The sequence below is a fragment of the Populus trichocarpa genome, chromosome 19 (genome assembly GCF_000002775.5).
Source record: "Populus trichocarpa isolate Nisqually-1 chromosome 19, P.trichocarpa_v4.1, whole genome shotgun sequence".
In the NCBI taxonomy this organism is placed as follows: Eukaryota; Viridiplantae; Streptophyta; class Magnoliopsida; order Malpighiales; family Salicaceae; genus Populus; species Populus trichocarpa.
This window is the reverse complement of record NC_037303.2, coordinates 8,079,199-8,098,458: the sequence shown is the minus strand read 5'-3', so window position 1 is coordinate 8,098,458 and position 19,260 is coordinate 8,079,199. Positions and strand designations below refer to the sequence as shown.

Sequence of the window (19,260 nt, the reverse complement as noted above, 5' to 3'; positions counted from 1 at the left end):
TTGTTTTTACTTTTCTAGTTTCATTTTTTTTCATCTTATTTTTGGGTTTTTTTTTAGATTTTGTTGAATTTTTTTAAAAAGTTAGTGTTTTAATTTTTCATGTTTTGAAAAGTGAATTTTCTTTTAATAGTTAAAGGGGAATTTTTATTCAAAAATTTAAAAAAGGCATATAAGAGTAAATATGAATATACAAGGGCATATGATATTGAAAAATTCTTAAAATAATATATGAAAGAATACTATCAATGTATAAGAATAAATGGATTAATTAATCTTTTTCATGATGTTGAGGCTTGCGTGTTGGGATTATGGTGCTTGGTTTATGGAGTTGTTTTTCATTGCATGATTATAGTTGTCTTGCATGTTCTTTTATTTTATTTTATTTTATTTTTTTCATTTTTTTTTAATCTATAAAGAGGGGTTTATAGATAGGCTTATCATATACAATGAAGAAAATATTACGTTTTATATATTCACACATCTAAAAGTGGTCTCTCCACATCCACATTTATGTCGAGATTGAAATTTAGGATGTCTCTATTAATGAACATAGAGATATCATGTTATCAAAAGCTATTGGAGAACTCGAAACTAAGTTCTTACTCTGCGTCAATCTTTCCTTTACCGATTAAATCAACCATCGAAGCTAGGGCTAGGCAAAAAAATTAAAAAACCGATTAAATCAAGAAAACTAAACCGTAAAAAAAAACTGATTAGAATTTTAAAAAAATCGACCGGTTTGGTTCGGTTTTATAAGCCTGAAACCGAAAAAACTAAACCGAACCGAACCAAAATCGGAAAAAACCGAGCCAAACCAAAAAAACCGAGCCAAACAGGAAAAATCAAACCGAAAAAAACCTAGTCAAATCGAAAAAACCGAGCCAAATCGGTTTGAACCGGTTTTTGTTCTAAAAAACCGAACCGAACCAAAACCGGTCGGTTTGAACCGGTTTCAGTTTTTTTTTTTAATTTGGTTTGGTTATTTTTTTTATATATAAACCAAACCGAACCGAAAATAATCGCCCCTAATTGAAGCCATAAAATCTATTTTATTGAGATAACATATCCCCTATTCTTGGTTTTTTAAGGTGGGTTTGACTTAGTTAATTGGCTCCTTGATTGTTTTTTTCCTTGGTGCTTTAGCATAAACAATACCTTTTTAAATATTAATATCTGAATGATGAGTTTTGATCTTATTATACAATTTCGTTTTTTTTTTTAAAGAATCTATTTATAAATATTAATGAAAAGAAAATTAATTCACAATGAGTTAAATCCTCCCAAAAATAAAAAAATAAAAACACCACAAACATTAAAATTAAAATTAGTTATATCTTCTTCAATTGAAATCTTTCTTGAACGTGCCAAATACGATGAAGTTAATCTTTTTGTGTTCAGTCTTGAATCTTGCGAGGTTTGAAAATCACCGTAAACATTTCCTGTAGGCAGTACAAAATCCTTAGATATAAATACCCAGCCAGCAGCGAGAAAAGGAGAATGCCCAACTTATTCATCTGCAAGCACAGAAAAAGAAAAAGAAAAAGAAAAGAAAAGTTTCAATCATGGCTTCACCTTCCAATTCACTTTATTACAAAGTAAAATCCGCATTTCACGCTGCACTGGTTAAAGGCTAACAAGCTCTCAATCTCACTTACACCCATCCACGTGTGATTTCTCTATTAGTTGTTTGCCTCTTCTTTTATTTCTCTCACAACTCCTAGCTTTGACCACCTCAATGAACTCCACCATGTCGTGAACACAACCTCACACGATGAAAGCCCAGACTCAGCTGAGTGGACAGTGGACCCGGGTTGTCTCGCTGCTTTTTCGACCCGAGTTGTTGAGTCGGACCACAAACACCATCATCACACACAAACTCTAAAGATTGCATGCCCATCATGGCTCTCTCTTTAGACCCTATTAAAGCCCTTCCTTTCACTTTTACATTTAACACCACACACCATCAGCTGAACTTGAGCCTGCCATTCCGGAGATGACTGAGCCTGAGCCTGAGTCTCCATACTCTGTTGCTGAAGCGGTTCCCGGCACGCCAGGGATCCGGGAAATAAGGCCCGAAAAGGGTTCTGAGAATTTCAGGTTTTGCAATGAACAGAATGGAAATGAAGGTAACCAGGGGACAAGGAAGGTTGGTTTGAGAGCAGAGATCGACACGTCTCCTCCGTTTGGATCGGTCAAGGAGGCTGTGACACGGTTCGGTGGAAGCGGGCCATGGGTGCCTTATTACTATAGGATTGGAGAAAGTTATGTAAGTAATTCATTTCTTTTTTTCTTTATTTATTTTCTCGTATTGATCATAATTTAAATTCTTTTTTTCAACGTGGTGTTGAATTGGCAGTTTGAGAATTAGTCATGTTAAGGTTTTGATTCTTGTTGCGTGTGAGCAAGATCGATGAGCTGTTTGTCCATTGCTAAACTAAAAATAAAATATGGGAAAAAAATGTGTTATTTCTTCGTTAATTTGTTTTTATATCAATAAATTTGTTGGTAGATGAAGAATGGCTATTGGTTGAATCACGTACAAAATCAAGATATATAGTGGACAAAAAAACATTATATATATATATATATATATATATATATATATATATATATAGGTGACAATGATCACATTTTAGGTCACAATCCCATACAAAAAATTCTTCTCAATTAATTCATTTATTTGATGTTATAGCAGCTTTTATTTTTTAAATTTTTTTTTATTAAAAAATATTAAATTAATGTTTTTTAAATATATTTTTTAATAATTTTAAGGTATTATGTTAATAATTAAAAAATTATTTTAATATATTTTCAATTGAAAAACATCAACAATGTTATATATATATATAGATTTAGTTCATTCTAATGTTGGGTAAACTACACCTATAGCCTCCCAAGTCTGCTTTTCTAAAATAATATGTTTAAATTTTATAAAAACAAGTTATTTTACCGGAAATTTGTGTCTTTAAAGGTTAAATAAAAAACTATTTAACTTCCAAGCACATCAATATTAAATATAATGCTATATTTAAGTTCTAGAAGAAGAAAAAAACATGTTTTTAGGCAATATTCCTTTTTTTTTTTGTGTTTCTTATAAAATATTTTTTTATTAGAATAATAGTTTTTTGAATAAAGGTTAAAGGCAAATAAAACTAATATTCATAAAAGTCTCAATTACCAGTTAAGAAGAAAAAAAATATATATTTCTTTGATCAAATATTCCTTTTCATATCCATGGGTTTCTTTTTTTTGTTTTGACAAAAAAGATTTTTTTATTGGAAGTTTTATTTTTTAAATAAAAACTTATTATAATCTGAAAAGCAAGTTTTAATAATAATAAAAAAATTCATGACTTGATAATTTTTAAGCAACTTTATGAAAAGTAAAATAATAATTAACTAAAAAATTATATAGAAAATTTGGAATAAAAATAACAAAATAGTAATTTTGTTCTCCTTGAATATTCCTAAGAAATTTTTAATTTTTTTCTCCATATTAGTTTCATATATAATTACTCATAGATTAATCTTTAATATTACCATAAAAATTATAATCTTATATATAAAAACATGGAATAAAGGAATAATCTTTTAATTATCATTATAATAATTTTATTTAAAAAAAACTTTATTCTATAATTATAAAAAATTAAATTGAAAACATCATGTGAGCAAAATTTCACACAATGTGAATTCCAGATCCCTCCCTTACAAATAGTTGCCTGACTGTTCATTGCTGTTTAATCAAGATCGATGGTTTCGAAATTACATAAAGATACCATGCTTCAGTTCAAAACTTCTCTCTAATTTAGCCCCTTTGAATATTCTTATTGAAGAGATCAATTTTCTAGTAGATTGATCTTCCTTACTCCTTCAATCTTTGACTGCCAGAAACTACTTTCTCAATAATACTTCACACTGTCTCAGTACCCAACGTGGAGCCTATATTTTGCTCTAAAAAGGTTTCATATGAGGAATCTACTGGTATTTGATTTCCTAATTTGATGTGTGATCGTTAAAGCATGCATTGCAATTTGCACATGGTGTATTTCTGCACCTTCCCTTTCAGATAATAACCATGAGCTACAGGGCGTTGAGGATATCGACATAAAAAAGGTGGAGGAGCAAGCAGCAGAATTGGAGAAGCATCTGATTGTGAAAGAATTGGAAACACTCGATGTCCTTGAAGAACTTGGAACGACAAAAAGGGTTGTTGAAGAGTTGAAGCAGCAGCTGCAAAAGGAAGCGCTTAGATGCATGACAGTTCCTGATGAACCGATGTCAAGTCCTGCTATCAAAGAAATGAACAAGGGAAACTATAGCTTTCACGTCAACAACAGCGAACAGAGGTTAATAAGCTTAAGCCCTTGCCCTACGGCATCGCCTGATCTGATCTTAATGGAGTTGAAGCAAGCGAAATTGAACCTTGGTAAAACCATTAACGACCTTGGGGTGATTCAAACTTCTGTTGAGTCTTTGAATAAGAAAATGAAGAAAGAGAAAACCTTACTCAAAAAGACCCGTGAGAGGCTAACATCAAAATTTGCAGGGGGGTTATCTCTGGAGGAAGAGCTGAAGCAAGCAAGAACGAAGCCGCATATTGCAGATGATGTTGAAACTGATTACAAGGCAGGGTATTTAATGAAAATGGATGAAGTCCAAAAAACGGAAGTTTTAAAAGGAATGTTAGCTGAAAACATCAAGACTAACATCAGAACTGCTGAATTGAGGTTGCTGGCAGCCAAGAAGATGGAAGAAGCAGCAAGAGCAGCAGAAGCTGTTGCCCTGGCAGAAATCAAGGCTCTATCAACTGATGAGAGCTCATCGGGATATGCCTTGCCAGAACCAGAGAAAGTTCCCTCCTTTGAAGCAAGATCTCCTCTAAATCCTAAAGATCAGAAGGCCGAGGAGCTTTCCCAGAAGAAAGTGGAAACTTTGAAGCTTCCAAAGCAAGAAGTTCACTTTACTAAAATGTCTATTCTAAATAAGCTAAGGGAAGCAACGGAAGAAGTTAAACTAAGCAAACAAGCCTTAGAAGAGGCTCTGAACAAAGTCGAGATGGCCAATAGAAAGCAAGTTGCTGTTGAAGAGGCTATCCGCAAATGGATGCCAGAGGATGATCAAGTGGGACAGGACGCATATTATCATACCAGGCTTGGTAATTTCCATTTGCATCCATCCGATCAACGGCAGGATTCTCCATTAAATGAAGTGAACAACCCCAATCTAATTGGTGATGGCCCGAAGCCTGTTCTGAGAACCACAGTTTCGATGAGGGATGTTTTGAGCAGGAAGCAAATTAGAGCGGAAGAATATGTTGCAGCAAGGCCAGCAGAAGGCGGCACAGAGAGGCAAAAGGTGGCTTTGAGTCAAATGCTTCATGAACTGAGGGAGGATCTAACGTTTCATCCAAGAGTTGAAAAACATGGAGGTGAACAGAAGCAGCAGTTCTATACACAAAGGAGAAAGTTCGGGTTCATTCATATATCGCTGCCCATGACAAAACCAGGCAAGAAAAAGATGCAAGATTTGAACAATATGAAGATGCATTAAGATGCAGTAAATCAGTTTCTGGTTGTGTAGTGAAATGTTTTTAATTACTTTGTATTGGTTTGGAGTTATGATTTTAGCTTGCTTGTGCTGCTGCTAATGTATCCCCTTGTAGGTTTGTATCCTTTTTTCTCTTAGAGATAGATGATGTATTTTGTATGGTGTACTTGCTGCTCTATCGTCCCTGGAACTTGGCTCGTACTCTGAGCTGGGTATTTCATATTAATTTTTCCTATGGAAGGCATTGGAAGTCTGATGAATATTAAAAAATAATATAAATTATATTTTAAAATTTTATTTAATAATTTAAATTATTGAGTTAAGATGATTTTTTGATATGATATCAGAATCTTGATAACCAATGATCACGAGTTCGAATCTCACTATTCCTATTTATTTAATAAAAATTAAACACAAGATTATGTAGGTCTATGTAAGTTTTAAGTCCAAATGATTTTCACTTGAAAGGATTTGTTAAAGAATAATATAAATTATATATTAAGACCCCATCTAAAAATTTAAATTATTAGGTTAAGATGATTATTCACTATTGTTTTTCTAATCATGCTCAAGAAAGTCCCCTTGAGACAACTCAGGTGACTTTGGAGCAGCAGTGACATAACATTTACTACTAATTGAACATTATTTATGCCTTTTTCTTATGAATATGTTTAGGAATACGGTGCAAACCGCGTTCCTAAAAAATTCAAAAATTGTTTTTGTTAAAATTTAATATGTTTTAGATTGTTTTAATGTGCTGATGTCAAAAATGAATTTTAAAAAAAAAAAAAAAAATCATTGGCATGTATTTTGACACGAAGAGTTATTTCAAAAGCAACTATAACTACACTGCCAAAAACTCTCTGTGTCATAGATATACTTTACCAATTCAGATTCTGGCAAATATGAACTGCTACTTTGCTGAAGTATCCCGGACAGGAGTGCATAAAATGAGGAGATGGTTGTGACGGAGCTGGGGCATGTGCATTTGTTCGTGGGCTGTGTTAGAGAAAAATACTCTTTAATGCTTGCTTTGTATATTTTATTTATTTACTATGTATTTATTCTAACTAAAATATAATTAAGCACTTCCATTGGAGATGAAGACGCAAAAATTAGGTTGAATATAAAGTATTACTTGGATGGCTAAAAGACGTGTATTTTCCGTCCACACCCAGTAACTTAAAGACTTTACGTGTTTATGATTATAGTTATGATATTTTTAAAGTTTTTTTATTTAAAAATATATATATTTTTTTTATTTTTAAAAATTTATTTTTGATATAAATACATTAAAATGATCTAAAAATACTAAAAAATATTAATTTAAAATAAAAAAATTTAAATTATTTTAAAAATATTTTTAAAATATAAAAACAATCAGGATTAATCGAGTACAACAACGGACAATTGCTTCACTTTTGAATGCGCGGGGGGAGCAGCATTCAGGGGCAAAAGATGTTATCGTTTTGAAGGGTGTTAACAAAAATACCTTGAACGTGTTCGCAGGTGCTCTTATCTTACCACAGAAATCACGACACGTACCTCGATGCTTCTTACGTGTCAACTTCTAGTTGGAAGTCGATGCACCTTCTCGTCCTTTTCTTCTTTTTTTTCGCAGCCGCGGGAAAAGTTTTTCACTTTACGACCTAAGATTATTATTTTTATCCTTTTTGGCCCGCGCAATATTAATTGGCGCCTTTAGCGTTACATTTGATAAAAAATAAATAAATAAAATTATAACAAACTAATGGGGTGTTTGCGAGTATTATTTTTTTAATTTCGAATATTTTTTTTAAAATTTAAAATAATATTTTTGAAATATTTTTTATTTTTATATATTAATATAAAAAATAAAAAATATATTTTTTTCATATATTTTTTAAAAAAAAACAAATACTTATAAAATTACCCCGAACCATAATCCAAACAAAGAGTAGTAGAAAATTCTGCAGAGCTTGAAAAGGTACTTTAATGGGGAACCCGCCAAGAACCCGCAAAAGGGTCCGTGGAATCCGTCGTGCTCCTGATGGAAGTGCCTTCGAGAACTGGTATCTAAACTTATTAAATGCTGTTCTTAATTTGTTCTCTGTTTTTTTTTTTTTTTTATTATTATTATTAATTACTAGTAGTTTTTTTTCTTCATTCTTATACACATTGCAGCAACAATTGTGGGGTTTTGGTGGCAATCGCTTTGGCTGATTTGCATGAATGTGAAGCTGGAACCAAAAACAATGTGAAGAGATTCAAAGGCTTGGATGGAAAACAAAACGTTGTCCAACAAAGCTTTTGTGACCAACCCAGATCGCCTTTCCGTCTCTTCATGTACTACATCATTTTGGGGTTTATTAGTTTTCATTTAAAAAACAAATTAACAACTTCCAATGATTGTGCCCCTTTTGTCTGTTCATATTTGTGCAATTCAAACTGTTAATAGGACTGATTCTTTTAAATTGAAAACATTTGCTTTATTTTGTGGACATTTTTCTAGGGAAGATTTCATGAAGACTGGCAAGATTTGGAACATAATTGATATTGATCGTAAAGGGTTCGAGACTTGGAGGAACATGTCAAAGGAGGTATGATCATAAGTACAGTTGTCTGTCATCTGCACTCTATAGTGGACTAATATCCTATCTGATAGGCGAACTTGTTTTGGCTGTACAGGAGAGGCAACCATACATCACGAGAGCTGATGAGATTAACTCGGCTCATGTTAAATGTTTGATTCAAGATATTGATCATATGTCAGAGGTATTTTTACTTTATATGCCAGGTCTCATTGTTAATTCAAGACTTTGAATTTCGTTTTTCTGTCGAGCTCTATTTGTTTTAGTGGGAATCTTTATTTGCAATGATGAAATGAAGCAAGAACTACATTGTTAATGTTATGTATTCGATTGTTTTTGAGCTATAAAGTTGTGGTATAGGAACCGAACACAAGTATATATTTCGTGGCTAACAGGCCTCGTTATGGCGTCTCCATCCTACTCCCATCAATTTTTTTTTTCTTTTCTGTGGGGGTTTGTAATTTCAGTTTACGTTCTTCTTTGGCCCAGAGTTTCCTTGTTTTTGGGCTCACAATTGAATATTTATACCCAGTGAATTTATAGACTGAACTTGGATGCATTTTTCTATCTTATGCCAAAATTGCTTGTAGACGCAATTTCCAGGAGGTGACTTGTACTGCTCATTAATGCATAATCTTGAAATAACTGACTTTTGGATTATTCCACGTCTCCCATGTCCCTTTCATTTTGCTTTCTATCTATGTCGTTAAGTTGCATAGTGGTGTAGGTAATGGTTTCAGATAATGGAGATCTGTCTACCTGTTGTAAATAAATTAGCTTATGTTTATCATGTCCCATCTGCTGATATATATATTCTCAGATACTGTCACCTAGCCCCTCCTTCTTACTCAATCTGCTTTCTAAACAGTACTACCGAACTTCTATTTTCAATGGAGGTCCATCATATTTATCAATCTTAAACTTTTTAAAGATTCAGCTGATGGGATCATTTTTTGTAGGTAAACGATGAGGCAGATTCAGCAATAGTTGGGAAGTTTGATCCGGTGAGTCTACTTCTGAGGCTCACAAATCTTCCATAAAATGTATACTTCTGAGGCTTACAAATCTTCCATAAAATCAATCAGTGTTGTTAAAGCTGAAAGGTGCTAAAAGGTGCCAAGCTTGTAAAATGCTTGAGGCGCTAGGTGCACCCTTGAACAAACCAAGGAGATATGCTATAAATTAATATATATATATATATAAAAAATTATATTATATTATAATATATAAATCTAAAATATATATCTTCCCAATTAAGATTAGATCATTAGAAAATAAAATATAAATACTATAACATAATCATATAAAATTGTATTTTTCACCCATAAAATAAAATAAAATAATTTAAAGTAGCAAGTAGTCAAATAATAAGTGAGAAAGAAACAAAAAATGATAAATAATAAAATATAGAGCACTAAAAAAAAATTTAAAGTATGACTTCTTCTATACTTCTGTTCTCCTCTGATCAACATCATTGTTGAAAAATAAAAGTGTAGCTGATGTTTCTCTTATAAGGTGTCTTTTTTGTGTTTTTTTCTTTCACTTGAATGATTTTTTTACCCTAATTTTTGTTTTTTACAAAAATAAATACCCCCTAAAGAAAGAAAGAAAAAATTCATCATAAAAGATATATTTTAAGCAAGCACTAGCATTAACGCCTGTGGCATCCACTCGCTAGGCGCTTACCTAGGCAGCATTTTATTGAAATTCATCGTTTGAGGTTAATAAAGGCGTGGTGGCCTTGCTGTAGAGCTTAAGCGAGCGCCTAAGTGCCTTTTGACAACACTGGATAAAATTCAGTTGCCTTTCAATTGTTCTCATTCACGTAGTTGTTTATATATCAGTCTATGAGTGATCTCCTGATTATTCTTGTTTGAGTCCTTGGCAGTTCTATGAACACTATGAACACTGCGACAACTCTGACAGCTGTTATAGTTTTCAGTACAAAGATTTTGAGAGCTTGAACACATGGGAATGGTACCACCTCATCTATTATGCTCTGGTTTTGACTGTCTTTAAGTACCAACAAAGCTACATTTTCTGCTTAAGCATGGCATTTCTAGTACACTGAACTTTACCTCTTGACTCAGGGAAATGGTGAGAACATGGATGGCTAAGAGTTCTGGCTGAATTTTGAAGATCAAATTTAAAGGTTCCCTTGCACTGGACTGATATAATGGAACCACCTAACTGGAAATGGTGGAAAATGTGGAGAATTTTTACCATTACCTATCTTCTAAAAGGCAAGTCGATTGGCTATTGTATAGTATCGTTAGGAGTTTAGGGCTCTAACCATTTAGCTAGCAATTTTCTTTTGGAATTAAATTTTTTTACATTTTGGGGTCCTGTGATCTGAAATACAACCGAGTAATTTGGACTAGAGATGCAGGGCATTTTGTGAATGTTTATGTTAACTCGGCATTTCCAGTGCATTTAACGTGTTTTGCTCAAGGGTTTTAGCCTGCAACATTCGTTGTGAGTGGAGTGGCTGGAAATGTTTCCTAGAGAAAGTTTGTCGGATTATTATTTGTATGTTTAGCCTGAGTAATGTTATCTTTCAACTACCTTGGATTCAAACTCTATATCAATATATAAACAGTCATACAGTCATATAGTCATTCACTCATTGTGAATGATGGTCGACCTTGCAATTTCAATTTTTTTTTACTAATTTCAATATTGTTTATTTTCTTGCCTCCTTTGTTTTCTAGCACTTTAATTCTTATAATATTTTTCTCTCTTTATAAACATGTTCTTTTCCTTGTGTTGTAGTAGAGTAGATAACCTTTTTTTAAGGTTGGAGGTCTTAGATCCCCGTATTCTATTTGATTTTATGAGGTTACTACTTGCATTTTTTTAAATTAAATTTTATATCATGTAATTTCTTTTTTTTTTAAGATAAAAACAATTACCTAGTAACATCCTGAGTGATGGTTGGCCTTGATATACATTTTCAATTTTTTTTTACTAATTTCAATACTGTTTAATTTTTTGCCTTCTTTGTTTTCTAGCACTTTAATTCTTATAATATTTATCTCCTTTATAAACATTAGATAACTTTTTTTTAAGGTTGGAGGTCTTAGATCCTCGTATCCTATTTGATTTTGCAAGGTTGATACTTGTCTTTTCTTAAATTAAATTTTATATCACATAGTTTCTCTTTTTTTAAAGATAAAAACAATTAATTAATAACATGTTAATGAAAAGATTATATAAGTGATCAACACTCACATCGTACTCTCCTTGTGGGGGCGTGTTGATATTTTTTGAGTGGTATTCTGGAATGGTTTTTGGTTAGATAAAGGAATCGTCACCTAGTATTATGGTAAGAATCCTAACTGGTTTTTTAGAGATTTTAGACAAGAGACTTGTTGCATAAAGGGAAGATATTAGCACCCCTAGTACGTCTTACCTCAGATAGGTTATATTGTTTTTTCTCGTTGTTTACTATGGTATGATGATATTTCTATTTCTATCAGTCTACTATAGCGGGTTTACTACGATGAACAAACCCTAGTTTTCTAGATCAAGAACTCGATGTGGAATTGTGAAATGTCCTCAATTATCATTCAGGTTTTTTTTAGGATAAACTTGGATTTTTTTTTTTGCCATAATGTCTTTCCAAATAATATCTCGGATAAAATTCCATATAGTTTTTTTTTTATCCTTATATTATGAGTGAATGAATTGTAATATTTCCAATTATATATTGGATATTAACCTCATATATATTTTTATCCATATATTAAAGTGAGTAATAATAAATTATTATTCCTAATAATATTTTGGATATTAATTAATTTTAGGTTTTTTATCCTTATATTAAAAGTGAATAATATATTTTTCTTGCCAAAAATAAATTTTTAATTTTTTTGAAATATAGACTAAAATGCTTTGGAATTTTACAAACTTGTTGTAAAATCTATGCACTGTCATCTTTTAAAACATGCCAAAGTATTTTAGATTTTTTTAAAATGCTCAAATAATTTTAAGGATTTTTGGCCATATACAAAAAATAATATATATATTTTTATTGTCTTTTAGGCTTTGTTTGGAAAATCCATTTTACTTTATAATAAAACTGTCAAAACATGTTTAAGAAGATGTTTGTCAAATACACTTTTAAACCAAAAAACTCTTAAGCAAAAAGATTGCAAGGTAAACAAGGTCTTAACTTTTGACTCGACAAAGTTGACTTGAAATCTTTGGTTTAACTATAAATCGAATCAAAGACCCTGGTTCAACCAACAAACAAACCAAAAACAAAATCGAAGCAAAAAACAGATTAAACAAAAAAAACACGAAAACTCAAAAATTCTTGAACAAAACGGATCAAACCCCAAAAAAATAAAAAAACATGAAGAACATTCATCCTAAACCTAGCAACGTGGATTCCAATCAAACCTAATACCATCAAAACAAAGGCACAAACATGTTAGAAATCATGAAATGATCAATAATCTAACATCCATTCACTTTGATTATCAAAGAATCAACATGATTTTGTCAAAATGGGTTTCGATTCAAAACCAAAATTCTAGGATTAAAACTCCCAAAAACTTGATATTGATGCAAATAAACCCTAAATTATTTACTAATCAAGTTGTCTGAATGATTTAGAGCAAAGAATTGGACCAAAATTGGTCCAAATCATTGGGCTAAGGCATTGTTCTTCTCAAGAACATGAAGAACATTGCCTTAAAAACCCAGAAAAACAACAATACCCAACACTGTCAAATCTCAGAAGTTGGTATTTTTTACCTTTAAAACATGATTTCTTCATTCTAACAAGTCATACTACCATAATAAAACGTGTTTGAAAAAAAAACTAAAAAATAACATCAAAATCATGTAAGAGGTTCTAAATTTCAAAACCGCCAACTTAAACCATCCTATATATTTATGCAATTTAGATTCAAATTATTTTTCTAAACCTTCAATAAGACCTAACAGAAACCTACAAACCAATAAAATGCATCATAACAATAACCATAACTTTGTTGCTATATTTGGTAGATTTCAAAATCACTCCATTTCATCAAAACTCATCCTATAAACATCACCTAAGTATTTAAGAACATCAACAAATAACTTAGAATAAGATTTAAACAATAAAAACAATATTTTCACATATTAATAGAAACAAAAACCACAATTAATGTGATAAAAAAATGCTTTGAAACATCATTAAACATGCATGAACAAGCTAGAGACGTGCCTTATTAACATCATCTACTAGACTACGTGAAGGTTTTATACCATCCAAGCTCTAACAATGGTTGCTGCCATTTCTTTTTCAAGGTTGCTACTTTCTCTTAAAGTTGAGGAAATATGGTGTTAGGCTCTTGAACCTTCACATTTAGGGTTCCTTTTTCAATATTATTCTGTCTTCTTTCTCTTTTTTCTCCCCTAACCCTGATTTTCCAGGGGTATTTATAGGGTTTCAAGCTAAGATTTTTATGGATATAATCAAAGATGGATCCTTATTCATCAAAGCTTGGCCCTTTGATCAAAATTGAAGAGTTTTGGGTATGTTTTACAGCTGTGAGCTCTATACCTATGTTGGTTTTACAATGATGATTTCACAACTTGGTTTTGGAGATTTTGGTGCTTTTTCCAAACTTGGAGACCAAGAAGCTTATTTCTGGCATTTTGATCTTAAAAGAAACGTGACCAACATTTGATAAGAACGCACTAAGAAGACTTCAAGTATGAACAAACAAAAACAGATTACTGGTTTTACGAAATGGATATCACAGTAATCGATGACTGAGTTACCCACTTTTAAGGTCTTGTCGGAGCAATTGCAACGTCATCGTCATTGAAGACTACTTGAAGTTGGTAGAGGGGGTGCACATATTTTGTTTGGATCTAACTTTGCTCGATTTAGAAGTCTGTAGCTTCACATCCATTTGCTTGAAGGTGTTAACTCGATCATCTCAGAATCTGCCAATGTATTGATGGCTGATCAGGGACAAGATGTTGTTGAGATCATTGAAGAAAATGAAATGTAAACGTTTGATATGAGTAGTTGATCTTTATAGAGGGGGTGATTCTTAGTTAAATGGTGATGGTTACAACCCTTGAGGTGGTCGGAGATGCCATATTCATTCGCCTGAAGATGCCTACTTGATCAGCCAAAACTGCAAAAAAAATGGTGAACAGTAGTTGAACGACGCGTCATTCAATCCCTTCATTAAATCTGAGTGACATGTCGTCTAAGTTAAACCTTAAAAATTAGGGTTTTAAATTTGGGATTTGAAAAACTTCAATTTAGTCCTTGTTTTTCTAATTTCTTTTAATTGTACATGTAATTACCTCATAACTTTTAATTGCATGCAATTTTATCCCTGTCAAACTCAATTATCTACCCCAAAGTTTAACATCTTTTTCATCGTGGTTCATAGTTTCTGATTTGTGCATTTTAATCCTCAATTGACCATCAAACTTTCAGTTTTATTTAATTAGACCCCTGATTTGACTCATTGCTACCCCTAAAATTGTGTGCTACTTACATATTGGTCCTTGGTCTTGGAAATTTACAATTAGGTCCTTAATTAGCTTTAAAACTTTAATATTTATGCAATTAAGCCTCTAAGTTGACCAAATTAACTCTTTAAAATTGCAATTCGACCTCTAGACTTTAATTTCTTCTAATTGAAGTCTAAATTGACTTTAAAAAATAAGCATCTTTTTCATCGAGGTCCATAGTTTCTGATTTGTGCATTTTAATCCTCAATTGACCATCAAACTTTCAGTTTTATTTAATTAGACCCCTGATTTCACTCATTGCTACCCCTAAAATTGTGTGCTACTTACATATTGGTCCTTGGTCTTGGAAATTTACAATTAGGTCCTTAATTAGCTTAAAAACTTTAATATTTATGCAATTAAGCCTCTAAGTTGACCAAATTAACTCTTTAAAATTGCAATTCGACCTCTAGACTTTAATTTCTTCTAATTGAAGTCTAAATTGACTTTAAAAAATAAATTTTTCTTGTAATTAAGCCTTTAATAAATTCAATTTAAACCTTGAAAATTCTAATTGAGTCTTTAAACATCCAATTTTAAATTTTCCTCATCCAATTGAACTTTTCTTGCCAATAGGGCCTTCATAAGTCAAAAATATGTTGTCAAGTTCTCAACTTTGGGTATTTTGATCCTTGTCAACTAGTCTTTATCAATTTTTTAGACATTTTTCATATTCTTCCTACTAATGTATATATTTTTTTATTTTTTTGTATTTTGTATATTTTTTGTATATTTATGTGGGGTCCTCAAATGGGTAACAACAGATGCCCCCTCTGTACAATACTTACAGAGTAAAGACTTACCAAGTGCTTTGTGTTTGTAAGTTTGTAAAGACAAACAAATTGTTCTTCAAACCTAATCTTCTCAAAACTTTAATTCGGTTGACCTAAAACTCTATCTTTGCGGCAATTCCTTTAAACCAGAATTATGATTCAACTGTTTCCATTGAGGAAATGAATTCTATCATTTTGGTAACTTGTGTTTTAAGCTTTGTTGACCTGAAAGCATGCATCTCAACGATTCCCTTCAACTAGAATCTTGGTTTTACACTTTGATTAACCTAAAATTCCAATATGGTGATTCCCCTTCACCAGAACCAAAATTTTTGTCGCAATTTGGCTAACTAAGATCCTAATATGGAGATCCCTTTTAACTAGAACCAAAATCTCTGTCTTCAGATCGATTAATCTGAAATCTCAATTTGGCGATTCCCTTCAACCAGAACCAAAATCTTTATCTTATAGCTCGGTTAACCTAAAATTCTAATATGATGATTCCCTTTAACCAGAACTAAAATCTTTGTCTATAGCTCGGTTAACCTGAAATTCTAATTTGACGATTTTCTTTAACTAGAACCAAGATTTACGTCTATAGCTTGGCTAACCTGAAATCTCATTACGACAATCCCCTTTAACCAAAACCAAAATCTTTATCTTCAACTCGGTTAACTTGATATCCTAATCTGGCAATTTGCTTTAACCAAAATCAAAATCTTTATCTATAACTCGATTAACCTAAAATCTTAATCTAGCGATCGCTTTTAATTAGAACGCAAATCTTTATCTTCTACTAGGATAATCATATTCTCATAACTATTCTCTTGTGCAAATCTTTTTTGGCAAAGTCTTTTCATCTCAATGACTCATGTTTTCAGCCAGTTGACCTGAAATCCTGAATCTCAGCTATTCCTTTCAACTAGAACCTTCATAAGGTGTTTTAACTATTCTTATTGAATCCAAACATTATGATTGCGAGTTGAAAATTAAGATTCATGATGACGGGGTTCCCAAAACTCAGATTTCTTGATGCTAAGGTTTTTCTTATTTTTCCTAATGATAGGGTTTGAACTTTCATTTCATGAGAATCTTCTATTTTTATTTCCTTGACAAAAATTAAACAGCATCGACTCACGAGTTTGCTTCTGGTTTGGCAAAAAATGTATCTTCTCAACAATTTATTTTTGCTCGGTTGACCTGAAATCCTGCATCTCAACAATTCCCTTTAACTAGAACTATCCAAAGGCATCTTAAGTATTTTGATTAAATCTAGAACATTTGGATTACAAGGTTGGCATTTGATACTTCTCGATCGTGGGGTTTGAAAATTTTGACATTCCTCGATGCCAAAGAATATAGAAATTCCTAATGACAAGGTTTCTTTCCTCCTTTTGTTGATTGCAGGGTTAAAACTAAGATTCCTTACTATCATAATTCAATGATTATTTTTGTCAACTCTAATTTCATTATGTTTTTTTCCTATAAAATTTTAAAAACATTTATGCAATGCTTAGGGGTTAGATGACATGCATGCATCCTTACCTGATTTGAAATATAGGCCCTCTTATTTTCAATGCTCCATCGTCATAGGGTGCCTTTGCTTGCTATCCAAAGCCTTTTTAATCCTCTGATTCACCAGCTCATACCATATGCCAATCCTTTACTCGGATGTAAATGTCCAATCTAGGTTGTGCATGATGATTACTGCTCTCATTGTTTATCAAGCTTAACCATGCCTCTAATTATGGTATTACTTACTTTATCATGCATGAGTTTTTAATAATTCATTCAACTTCTTGGATTATTTCAAAAATTACCATCTAATTAGCTGTGTACATTCCGCCAACAATTGTCAAAAGGTTTTCTAGTGTCAACCTCATCTTAGATTATCAATGAGCCGTATAGTTGCCGTCAGTTGAACCATACTCTTCAAGCATATGTTATCATTAACCACCATGGAATTGTTAAGTCATTTAGATGTGCAACAAAGGCTCATTATTGTATGCTCAGTGTTCTTCATAATAAACTGCTCTCAGCTTGTCTAATCATATCGTAAAAAGAAATGCTTTTTCATTATCAATGATGTTCCCTTTATCACTCACATTCATGTAGTGAAAGACACCTTAAATCGGCGGGCTTAAAATCATATTGTCCTCAATCAATCTAGATAGCATGTATGATACGATCCGGACAATAAAAAAACAATCGGATTCGAATTCTGACGTAAAATGCATAACTGTCTAGTTTCATGGAAACAATCATAATTCTCAATACGACTGTTGGATCGGATTGAAATTTTATGTGCAGTCTCCTAACATGCTTTCCTACCTTGGTTTAAAATTTCAAGTCAATCGAAGTTCAAGAAGGCATTGCAATACTAGTCAACAAAGGCTGTATGGATTTTATTATTTACTTCATTTTGACTTGTGGACTTTCTATTTGGCTAGGATTATTTTCCTACAAGGATGTGACAACTTGTTTTGAGAATCTCCTAGTTCTATAAGGATCTTTAATGGGCTGCAATATAGTTTCCAAGTGTGACAATGATTCATAAATGTTTCAGAATCCTTTTCTTACAAGGATTCCTTATTCATCCTAGCTATAACAAGGAAAGAAGACTTTTAGAATTAACTCTACCTTTAGATCAGATTTCCTAGTCTATTTGAAACTTCTTAAGGGTGACAAATCTGATTCTAGCATATTTAGGATTGTAATTTTCAAATTTTTGTAATTTTTATTATTTTCTTTTTAGTCTTTGAGTTATTATTACTTATTTGGGTCAATTGTAAGTGGACCTCATATAGTTCACTTAATGGGGGTTCATTAGGGTTTATTTAAGTTTAGAGTTAGTATAAATAAAGCCATAACCAAATATGTAAGTTAGACAATTCGGATTAATAAAACTTCTTGTTTGCCACACTTTATGTGTGTGTGTGTTGGTGAGATACTCTCCCTTCCTTGGTTCTATAAAGAACTTAAAAACGGCTTATCGAAGAACAACTGACTTCTTGGCGTCATCCTTATACTTCTCGTTTGCAAATCAATATTTGTTGGGTGGAGGTTTCCGTTTCTAATAGTGTGGGTGCCTAGGTACAAGTTATATTTGTGTCACACTCCTATCAAACCTGATTTACTTGGCTTTTCAGGAATTGATGTCTTTGTGTGTGGGTTACGTGACCACGTGATCACGAGGTTTACATCATTTGGTATCAAAGCCTGACTCAATTAATCAAGTTATATCCTTTTATTTCTTGTATTTTTTATCTTCCGCGTCAATTTTCTTTTTGTCGTCTTTGTTTCGGTCTGATCTTGTTTTAAATCAGTTTCGGTCAGATTGTCTTCTTCCTACGTTATTCTTGATTGCTTGCATTGAATTGAGTCTTTTGGAATTAAAAAAATGGTGTCATTAATGTCTTTCTGTCCAGAATTTCCTTTTTAAAGTAAAAAAAAACAAACAAAAAACATTATTTAGGACAAAAGGGTTTGTTTCGCTTCTGTTTTGCGTCCACTTATAAAACCATATTATAATTGTGCCAAAATTGATATTCTGGTTATTTAGGTGAAATCACACAATATATCAATTTTCAATTTATTTGGACATCATTTGGTTTAAGTTTCAAATTATGGTTCTAAATGGGCTGATTTGCGTCAGTTTCACGTCCATATATCAAATCTATTCAGAATTAAATCAAAATTTATATTCTGGTTTTTTTATATGAATTCACTCTAAATATCAAAGTTTAGACCATTTGAAAGTCGTTTGGTTTAGGGTCCCTTTTTGGGTCTAAAAGGATTTGTTACGTTCATCAATTGAAAGTCCATGTAATTATGGGT

General features: G+C 32.0%; 2 protein-coding genes across 3 annotated transcripts; both read left to right on the top strand.

Moving 5' to 3' along the window:
* The first annotated feature begins 1,875 nt into the window (after positions 1–1,875).
* On the top strand, positions 1,876–5,802 carry LOC7453576 (WEB family protein At2g40480). Of its 2 annotated transcripts, XM_002325778.4 has the most exons (3): positions 1,876–2,266; positions 4,089–4,428; positions 4,549–5,802. In XM_002325778.4, the coding sequence occupies exons 1-3, from the start codon at positions 1,994–1,996 to the stop codon at positions 5,550–5,552; spliced, it is 1,617 nt and encodes a 538-aa protein (XP_002325814.2). In that variant the 5' UTR covers positions 1,876–1,993; the 3' UTR covers positions 5,553–5,802. The 2 variants fall into 2 exon arrangements, with proteins under 2 accessions (XP_002325814.2, XP_024448347.1); XM_024592579.2 differs by having other exon boundaries at positions 1,885–2,266; positions 4,089–5,802.
* Positions 5,803–7,451: 1,649 nt separating this feature from the next.
* LOC112325286 (high mobility group B protein 7) lies at positions 7,452–10,696 on the top strand. Its single transcript, XM_024591336.2, has 7 exons — positions 7,452–7,600; positions 7,713–7,874; positions 8,041–8,128; positions 8,217–8,303; positions 9,079–9,123; positions 10,008–10,096; positions 10,210–10,696. The coding sequence occupies exons 1-7, from the start codon at positions 7,524–7,526 to the stop codon at positions 10,247–10,249; spliced, it is 588 nt and encodes a 195-aa protein (XP_024447104.1). The 5' UTR covers positions 7,452–7,523; the 3' UTR covers positions 10,250–10,696.
* Positions 10,697–19,260: the final 8,564 nt, after the last annotated feature.

Excerpts from the sequence above, each read along its gene's own strand:
- LOC112325286 (XM_024591336.2), top strand. The coding sequence starts at position 7,524 with ATGGGGAACCCGCCAAGAACCCGCAAAAGGGTCCGTGGAATCCGTCGT. Across the intron at positions 9,124-10,007 it reads TAGTTGGGAAGTTTGATCCG|TTCTATGAACACTATGAACA; the intron begins GTGAGTCTACTT and ends AGTCCTTGGCAG. Across the intron at positions 10,097-10,209 it reads AGCTTGAACACATGGGAATG|GGAAATGGTGAGAACATGGA; the intron begins GTACCACCTCAT and ends CTCTTGACTCAG.
- LOC7453576 (XM_024592579.2), top strand. The coding sequence starts at position 1,994 with ATGACTGAGCCTGAGCCTGAGTCTCCATACTCTGTTGCTGAAGCGGTT. Across the intron at positions 2,267-4,088 it reads ATAGGATTGGAGAAAGTTAT|GGCGTTGAGGATATCGACAT; the intron begins GTAAGTAATTCA and ends CATGAGCTACAG.